General features: G+C 56.1%; 3 protein-coding genes across 3 annotated transcripts in view; 1 reads left to right on the top strand and 2 right to left on the bottom strand.

The window, feature by feature from the left end:
- P884DRAFT_272234 (mediator complex subunit 13 C-terminal-domain-containing protein) overlaps positions 1-4,349 on the bottom strand; it is a gene marked incomplete at both ends in the record, with an annotated part of 4,872 nt that extends 523 nt beyond the window's left edge. Inside the window, 2 exons of the mRNA XM_069442506.1 lie at positions 153-4,241; positions 4,311-4,349. Coding sequence (XP_069294692.1) covers positions 153-4,241; positions 4,311-4,349 — 4,128 coding nt within the window. The remainder of the gene's footprint in view (positions 1-152; positions 4,242-4,310) is intronic.
- A 1,211-nt stretch (positions 4,350-5,560) lies between these two features.
- P884DRAFT_302391 (WD40-repeat-containing domain protein) lies at positions 5,561-7,669 on the top strand (the record flags this gene model as incomplete). Its single annotated transcript, XM_069444940.1, has 4 exons — positions 5,561-5,592; positions 5,666-5,788; positions 5,870-6,749; positions 6,806-7,669. 4 exons carry the CDS (start codon positions 5,561-5,563, stop codon positions 7,667-7,669), a joined length of 1,899 nt encoding a protein of 632 aa, XP_069294691.1.
- On the bottom strand, positions 7,568-8,652 carry P884DRAFT_263523 (uncharacterized protein). Its single transcript, XM_069441767.1, has 2 exons — positions 8,217-8,652; positions 7,568-8,125 (listed from the first exon to the last, which is right to left on the bottom strand). Exons 1-2 carry the CDS (start codon positions 8,386-8,388, stop codon positions 7,875-7,877), a joined length of 423 nt encoding a protein of 140 aa, XP_069294690.1. The 5' UTR covers positions 8,389-8,652; the 3' UTR covers positions 7,568-7,874.
- Between the last annotated feature and the right edge of the window lie 664 nt (positions 8,653-9,316).

Here is a 9,316-nt window from a genome sequence, read left to right as displayed (position 1 = left end):
TGTTGTTGTTGTTGTTGTTGTTGTTGTTGTTGTTGTTGTTGTTGTTGTTGTTGTTGTTGTTGTTGTTGTTGTTGTTGTTGTTGTTGTTGTTGTTGCTGGGAGGAGTCGCCGCCGGGGGTCGTGGCACCGGCTGGGGTGCCTGTGTTGCCAACTGGCGTCGACGGGTTTCCGGACTGGTCCGGGGAGAGGACGGATGGTGGCTGCGGGGTGGAGACTGGCGTCGTGTAGAAGACGGAGGGAGCGGATAATGGAATCGTAGCGGCGGGAGGGATAAGTTGGAGGGATGGGTCGGTTTCGACCGTGAGGAGGACTAAGCTAACACTGGCACGGCTCTCGGCCTGGGCCATGGCCGTCCAGAGCTCCATTTCGTGTTGGTCCATCGGGCCGCATTTGGTGACGACCACGCGCCAATGAACTTTGCAAGTTGAGATCAGGTCGTGCGTCGTTTCCCAGATCTCATGCAGGGCATCCCCAAGAGCCCTCGACAACGGTCTGCCTCGCCTGCCGAGGCAGTACGAAGCCATTGACTGAGTGCTGCCCCTGTTGTCTGTCCAGGCGGCGGTGACCCAGCGCTCGTCGACGCTCCTCGCGTAGGCGACGTGGATGCACGAGTTCTCCCGGAGGAGGTTCGGCGATGGCGTGGCGGCGAGCTTGAAGTCGATCCCACGAGGCAGGGCTCGCTCGAGCATGATAGCCGGCGAAGGCATGGGGCCGCCGAAGAGCGCACATCGATCATAGGTCTCGACGCAGAGCCTAGCGCAGTCCGACGGCGACAGCACGACCAGTGACGTCTCTGTTGCCACGGCATCGAGCGGTACGAGCTGAAGCACCAGCTCATTGGTCACCTGCTTCTTTCTGTCCGCCATGCACCGCTTATACTGCTCGAAGAGCTCCTGGAAGGCAGAGCACGAGTCCACAATCGAGCCGGGGTTGTCTGGCGCGTATGCAAAGTAAACAACCAGGTTCCTTTTTGACATGGATAAGCCAGAAAGAGACATGGCGAGATTCGTCATTTGGTCGGTGTACGCCGATCGTGCTCGAGGCTGGTTGAGTCCCGGAGAGACAGCATCATGATCCGACGAGAGCAACACGAGACCGTCCACAATGTTGCCGATGGTGGGCAACCTCTCAAAGGGCCCCAAGTGCAGGGACTCGTACGTGCTCTGGACCCTGTCGAGGAACGCAGAAGCATTGTCCTGCATGCCTTGGGCCTGAGGAACGATGCACACGGCCACCACGCTCTTGGGCCCTAGCACTGGCCCAAGACCTAGCATGTCCCAAAAGGAAACGGCCGATGGCAGGACCGAGAGTTGAGTCTCGTAACGCCGAAGCTCGACGTGAGGGGTAGGAATCAGAAATATGCTCGGCTTGGGGAACTCAGCCGGCCGCACCTGCACCCTCCCGTTAGGCTGTACGAGCAGGGGCACGTCCTGAACCTCCGCCAGCGGACGGAGCCGGCATCCGACCGCCGCCGCCAAGGACCGTGGTAGGGCTTTTTGCAAACCATTTATGGAGCAGCGGGTTGCCTTGACCAAGCTTCGGCGCAGATCTTGGACCTCTGAGCTTGGGCGCTGTGTAGCCAGTTTGAGAAACCCGCTTGCTGCTTGTTCGGTCAGAATCTGAGCCACGGTGATGAAGTCCTCGTCGGAGCTAGACATCCGGAGCGGCACCGGCTCCGGATCAGCAAAGTATTTCGAAAGGGGAAAATCGGGAATTTCCGAGCTGGACAACCGCGAAAGGTCGACAGGACCGCAGCCTGGGGAGTCTGCCGATATGTTTTCCAGTTCCCTGAACGAGGCAGCCATAGAAATGACGTCGTCTTCCGGCCGCCTCCGCAGCACGCTCGACTTGGCTGGCGAGGAAGCACGCCCTAACTGTTCCATCGCATCCTCATCCAATGATGGCGAGCTGTCGTCGTCTGACTCCGAGCGCGAGTCATCTTGTTGCTTCGAACTGTTAGAGTTGGCACTTGCCAACTTTGCCAAAATGGAACTGATATCTGAAGGAAGCTCCTTCAGATTCTTGCGCTGCTTTATTGAGCCGGAGCCTCTGCCGGGAGTAAGAGGACCTCCGGGTGGAAGAAGCCTGTTCTCCCTTTCCTTCAGCGCCGTGGATGTGAAGTCAAACAGCCCCCTTTCCCCGTATTTTCTGATAGCGGGTGACAATGCTGGATCAAAATCCACTTTTTCAAAAAGGCTGGGACGCCGAAAGGGCTCTCGTCGCTTCGATATCGTCAACGACGGAGGGCGAATCGAGGCGCAGATCCGTTTGAAGACGGTTTCGCGATTGAAGGGACTAGGATTCCTCTTTATCCCGACCGCAGAATTACGATTAGGGCATTGTATATTAGTAAGCTGCCGATGTTCCTCAGCCAGTGTGCTGCGGGCGCGCCTCAACTCTGGTTTGGTGAATTGAGGCGAGATTGGGCGGGCATCCATCTTGCTATCCGTTCCGGCCGAGCCTTGGGTTTGCTCTTGGAATCGGTGATTATCGTTCTCTTGGTTCTCCATGGTGGATGTCGCTAGTTCCGGGAGCCCGGTCAAGTCCATCTCGCCGGCACCAGGATTCTCGTCGAAAAAATTGAAGTCGGCATCTGTTAGTTCGTTCCCTTCAAACATGTCTTCGCCAAGGTCTCCGAACAGATTATCCTCGCCAAAGCTGGCTGTTGGCTGCTCCGGCCTGGTATCAGCGCCTTCCCAGCCGGCGTTGAAGCCATCCGGGGCAGGGGGGTCGCGCTGGGTGGCCGTGAGGTTATTTCCGGCAGCGGTCGTTGTAGGTTGGCCGTCCGGGCTCTGAGTCTGGCCGTTATCAAACGACGGTGTAACCCCCGAGAGCTGCACGCCATCCGGAGGAGTCGGGTACATGGTGCCTGTCGCACCGGGCGGCCCTCCGTTCGCAGAGCCGCGCCAGAGAGCCATGGGCGAGAATCCGTTTGTCTGTGGATTGCCCCTCACGTCCGGTTCGGGATGGTCAAGCTCTGAAGCCACATCCTTCTCCTTCTTCCTCCTGGAGACGGCATCTTCCCTCTCCGATACACCCTGGCACCATAGTTTCGCCTGGTCCAGGGGGTCCAAGTGGGCAGTAGTACCCGCTGTCGCGGGCAGAGCCTTTTCGAGCGACACATCCATCATGGTCTCCATCTTGCGTTTGCGGAAACATAGCACGGCGGGCCATGGTGCGGTTGTGCCGGAGCCAACAAGCGGTGTTCTTTTCCCATCTGGCCTTTGCTCGTATGGTTTTCGTTGGAAGAAGTGGATGTTCAACCAAGAGCAACCGTCCAGCAACGATGGGGACATGCCGCTCATCTGGAGCAGCTTGCAGCAGGTCGTCTTCAGTTGCAGGAATTTGTCGCTGTGATCTGACCTGAGCCGGCTGACTTGGGTGTCCGGTGACTGGCCAAACCCGCTGTCGACGACCTGGTTTTCGGTATCCACCACGCCCTGCAGGATACCGAATGTTCCAAACGGTGCAGCAAGTACGGTTGGCCCAGCGTGCAGAAGACTCGACCGTAGGACATCAGCAGAGGAAACCAGCCCCTGAAGGATAGACACGTGGAGAGAAATAACTAGCGACCCGGTGGTGGTCAGATAGGTACGGAAAGTGGCGAGCGCCGAGCTGCGTGGCGCCTGACCCCAGTCGGCATCGCCAGAGTTGAAGACCTGGGGAGGCAACAACGCAGAACGGCTGTTCAACAAAATGGCGCCAACGGCGCGGCAAAAGTATGACGTGAGGGATGACAAGACGGCAGTGATGAAGAACTGGTAGATCTCCCGCGCCGGAACAGATCCGTATCCCTTAGCGTTGCCGACCGGAGTTGACGCAACTTTGCCATCAACGACCACAGGAGTAGGAGGGAAGCTGAAGGATTGGGCCCCTCTCACAGTCATGTCCAAGGCAGAGCCATTGGACGACGAGCTGCTCGGCGTGTTGATGGTGCTTGTTCCTAGCGGCCTGTTCTTCAGGAGTCCGACGGGTTCCAGGTTGCCATCCCCAACGACGCCCAATGGATAGCCACAAACCTCCATTCTGTCGTGAAGACCGAGCCGTTCGGAGTGGCTGGCGGAAGTCGAGTCGCCAGAGAAGAGGTAGAAGCACCATATGCCGCGCCGGACGGCGTCCATGTAAACCAGGTGGCCATCGCTGCGCAAGGCATCCTCAACATCGCTCGCGTTGAAAGTGTAGGCTGACGACTGGGCCGCGATGGGCTCGTATATGCGGAAGGAGATGGCCGAGAGGTTACTCTGCGAAGGAGGCCCGTTAGCGTCTCGTCGAGCCAAGGAGGTTTGAGAACAGTACAGCCAGCTACTTACAATCAACAGCGTGTTTGTCTCATATTCCCCTGCGTCCATATCGGGGGATGTGCCGCACAAGAACGCGGGCTCGAAGGTCGGGCGGTCATTAACCGGGGCCGGTAGTCAGGGGCGCGGTCTGTGGAGAGCTGGCGCATACGGACAAAAGCTCACGACAAGTGGAACTCGGATGGAAAAAGCAATCGTCGGGGGAGGTGATCGGTCGGTTTCTTCCCAGCGCCAGGTGAGTTTTTGAATTGTGGATGTCGTGTTCTATGCGCCGAGCTGCCGAGCTCCATGGCAGCGAGAAATAGAGAATCGGACAGCCCCCCTCCCCGCAAATCACAAACGATCAGCAGCCATGGATAGAAGTCCGAGCAGTCGAACCGAAAAATAGGAGAGAGTTAGTGACGACTAATCCGTTCTCGGGATCACTGGAACGAAGGTCTCAATTCGACATCGGAAAGGACGGGTTGGGTTCTGCAACACACAGATATCGACGACGCTAACAAAATCCCAATGCGATGAAGAGAAAGCAGTTCTGCGATGGCGGATGTATGCTGTATGTCTGGTGCAACTTGAGGCGCTTCTTCAAGTATGTCGTTGCAAACTACCCGGCCTGAGGCTGGAAGCAATGTGCACACAGTGCCGAGTCACCACAAGTCAACAGGGTTACCTCAGTGTTGCCAAGCCACCAAGCTAGGAGTGGCACATGCCCCGTTTCCACTGCGTTGGTCGAAGAAACGGGGTGTTTGGCGTATGCACTAACTACCTGCAAAAGAGTTCCTTCCGCAGAACACATGATATGTTCTAGCGAGAGACCATTTTCTTCTATCACGCTTGCATCTGCTTCGATTGTTGGTACGTTTGTTGGTCAGGAACGACTCAACATAGTTAAGTGCTTGGTGCAAAAGAGACATAAACGTGAGCAGCGTAAAATTGCGGGAACCAAGATCAATACAGAAGACGCAGTAGTTATTAGATACTTGCACTGTATAACACAATCTGGAGGACATCCCCACATAACTACGGAGTAGCGGATGCTTAACCCAATCTGATCTCATCATCAAAAGCGGGTCAAGGGTAACTATCTCGTGTACATAATGTATGGGTTATTCCGCTACACTAGTTATTTACACCAGCAAAAACGCTCCCCGCCTTCCCGTCTTGGTGGGCGGTCGAAACTTTTTGGTTTTCTGCCCCCGCGAGAGCAAGACCTCGCCGCTTTGCGACGCCTGGGTTTCCTCCATCAGGCGACATCACCACCCACGATGAAGTTGACAAATCCGGGTCCGGTACCTGTGTGAGTTTTTGTTGCTCACTGTATTTTTCGTTTATACAAAGTAACGCAAAAATATCCTGACTAATGTCAACAGATACACCGTCGCGGGGCCCTCGACGGCGAGGCCGCTGCCAGACTGGCTCGCGCGCCGCAGGAAGAGATCGTCGAAATACGATCCCGAAAACCTCAACAACTTCGAGCTACTACAGGAATTCGAGTTTGAAGAAGGCAAGTTACGCTAGTGACTCCATGTTCTGATTTGGCCGTCTCGAGTCTAACATCAAACCTTAACAGCAAGCAACTGTGTCCGAGTCAGCGAAGATGGCAATTGGATCATGAGCACGGGGACATACAAGCCCCAGTTTCATGTTCACTCAACTCAAGAGCTCTCCCTGTCTTTCTCCCGCCACACCAAGTCCGAAAACACGACTTTCGTCTTCCTTAGCTCTGACTACACCAAGAGCGTGCACCTTCAGAACGACAGATCGCTAGAGTTTCACACGCCGATGGGATGCCACTATGAAGTTCGCTTACCACGCTTCGGCCGAGATCTTGCCTATCTGCGCCAGAGCACCGAAGTTCTGGTCCCGGCGGTTGGGTTGAGCGCGGACGGGTCTGGATTCGGCGAAGTATTCCGGTTGGACTTGGAGAGGGGCCAGTTTCTCCGCCCTTGGCAGGTTGATGTCGGCGAAGACGAAGCTGGAAGCGGTTTACAAGGGAGCATACATGTGGGAGCCGTCAACGTAGCAGCGGTCGCAGAGAAGTCGCACGGTCTCTGTGCGTTTGGCACATCGATTAGCACCGTCGAATTCTACGACCCTCGGACAAAAGGCAGGGTGGCAGTTCTTGGAGGTCACGACGGCGAAGTCACCGCTCTAGACTATAGCGATGATGGCTTGTCGCTTGCTCTGGGGACAAGTACCGGCCAAATCCGCATCTTCGATCTGAGAAACCCACGGCCGCTTATGAAGAAGGACCAGGGCATGGGGCTTCCGATTAAGAACCTGATCCATCTGAAGACGCCTACCGAGGAGCGGAAGCTCCTTTCGGCCGACAAGCGGATTATCAAGATCTGGGATGAGCAGACTGGGGATCTCTGGACATCGGTAGAACCGCTGGTCGACCTCAATTTCGTCACGCATGTGCCAGATTCCGGCATGATTTTGACCGCGAACGAGGTACGGGCTTACCGGTCAGGCACCTCGTGGATAGGCTTGCTAACAATCGGCTACAGGGCAAACAGATGCACTGCTTCTTCATTCCGAACTTGGGTCTCGCCCCGAGGTGGTGCCACTTCCTTGACAATCTTGTTCATGAGATGGAGAACGAGAAGCAGACCGAGACCTACGACAACTACAAGTTCCTTACCAAACCCGAGCTCAAGTCGCTCAGCCTGGATCACCTCGTTGGGAAGACCAACCTGCTCCGGCCCTACATGCACGGCTACTTTGTCGCTGCTAAGTTGTACGACCAGGCCCGTCTTATTGCCAACCCGTACATCTGGGAAGAGGAGCGGGCAAAGAGAGTCAAGGAGAAGATTGAGAAAGAGCGTGCCAGCCGCATCAGAGGCGTCAAGAAAGTCAAGGTCAATCAGAAGCTGGCCGACAAGATTCTGCAGCGGCAGGAGAAGAGGGCTAAGGTGGACCTTGAAGCCGAAATTCTTGGCGACTCTCGTTTTGGCAAGCTCTTCGAAGACGAGGAGTTCAAAGTGGACGAAACGAGCCACGAGTTCCGAGCGCTCAACCCCAGCACCAAAGTGGAGGGCGCTCCAGAGCAGGATGCCCGTTTTGCTACCGATTCCAGTGACGAACAGAGCGATTCCGAAGCTGAACGCAAGCCCAAGAAGCCGAAGAACGATGTGGTTATGCAAGTCTCGTTGTCGACGGCACGGGGCGGCAAGATCAGGGACACGGCGATTGGAGAACGGGAGCAGAAACAGACGCGTACAGCCAAGGTGCGGACTGGTGATGTTGTTGGAGAACAACAAATCACATTCGTACCGGAACCCAAGAAGAAGAACAAGCCGCAACCAACACCCGAGCCGAGCAAGCGCCAAGACAGGAGGAGCGCAAGCAACAACACCTTCCGCCGATTATAGACCCCCCTTCGCCTCTTTGCACGCCCTATGATATACAAAGAACATCGCGATATCCCTTGATTCATTGTTCCTGTGAAACGACTCGATGGCCGCGAGCGCAAATCGTCTTTGGCCTCGTTTGCTTTTCATCAAGGCTTCAGAGACAACCTCGGTCCACATTCTCAGCAGTCGTCATCCGCCAAAAAGCCTCGGCCGCCTCATTGTCTCACTTGCGACTGAAATTTGCTCGCTTCCTCTTCGGGTTTTCCAGGCCCTTTTCTAAGTCGAGGTGCTCAGGCGTGATCTTGGGCGTCGGCGGCACATCAGCCAACCTGCTGTGCCCTTCCTTGACTGATTTGGGGAACTCGGTCCGTCGCGGCGTCATGACGGTGACGACTTTTCTTGCCGATCTCCGTATTGTTTCTCGGACTGTCCACTCGCGCTTCTTGGCGACAAAGAAGAGGACCGAGGTGACGACTATGGGAAACACACGTTAACTTTGAACACGGGCGGATTGGAGAGGAGGGGAGTATGATTGTTTGAGGGGGGGAGTGGGAGGGGGGCTTACTGCCTAGGATGGCGACCATGACAACGACGACGATGATGGCGATTAGGGCGCCACGGGAAAGGACCACGCCGCCGGTAGAAGGGCCCGCCGCCCCAGCGTCACTGCCGTCGAATGCCCCGTCAGACCCATCGCTGCCGTCTGCTGCGAGGGGGAAGGTGTCCATGTCCGCCATGGTCCTTCTCTCTGTTCGGATATATATATTGGCCTAATTGCCCGTGCTCTGCGACTTGGAGCAAGTCGACAAATCGATTTGGGTTGTATAAGACGATGTTAGACGATAATTATCGTATGACCGCGGGACCAGCTGCGGCGAGATGCGGGAGAATGAGAGGAGCTGAAGATTGTGAAGAGAGGGAAAGCTGCGTGGTTTCGGCACCAGGATGTGACGGGCAAGTATATGAGGCGAATTACTGCAGTCGGTTTGAGGGCAACTAGGCCAAGAGGGTGAAATCGGCGACTGGTCACACACCAGAACCAAGTGATCGGCCCCTATAACAACCTCAGTATCGCCAATGGCTTCGTACCCTCCCATTCCCCAATCAGATAGCTACCGTGGCTCCTACTCGTACCGGATGAACCCACGTAGGATCTGTGACAAAAGGTGCATCTCGTCCTCTGTGCCTGGTTTGGTTCTGCAGCACCACATCCCCTGCGTCACTCTCGGCATTTGCACGGCATTCCACTGCATTTACGAAGTACCTCTCACTTCCTGATGGAGGCCCTCTATCACTTCACTTCACACTTTCTGTCCCGCATTCTCGCAATCCCATTGGGCGACGTAGTCGATCTTTTGTGATCTCACAAGCGCCCGCCCATGTGGCGGCACTTGCAGCATGCAGGGAGGGGCCAGAACAACGGTTCTCGACTCGAGAACGATCTGGGTGGGCTGGAACGATTGGGGTACTCGGGCCTGACCCCGGTCCCCCTCGATGCCAAGACGGCAGATGCAGGGGCCGATTGGAGCGCAGGCGGTCGTTAGGATGCAGCGCGGGCGGCTCGAAGTCGGGGTCCATTGGACGGGACGAGTCGACCGTCACATCGCGGCGTCAGTTTGGGTTTTGCGTGATGCCAAAAGGTCCTTTCACGCTCTGTAGTTAGTC

The sequence above is a fragment of the Thermothelomyces heterothallicus genome, assembly GCF_042370625.1.
Source record: "Thermothelomyces heterothallicus CBS 202.75 unplaced genomic scaffold P884_scaffold_26, whole genome shotgun sequence".
NCBI classification, from domain to species: Eukaryota; Fungi; Ascomycota; class Sordariomycetes; order Sordariales; family Chaetomiaceae; genus Thermothelomyces; species Thermothelomyces heterothallicus.
The sequence above is the reverse complement of the archived record's forward strand: the minus strand, read 5'-3'. Positions and strand labels throughout refer to the sequence as shown.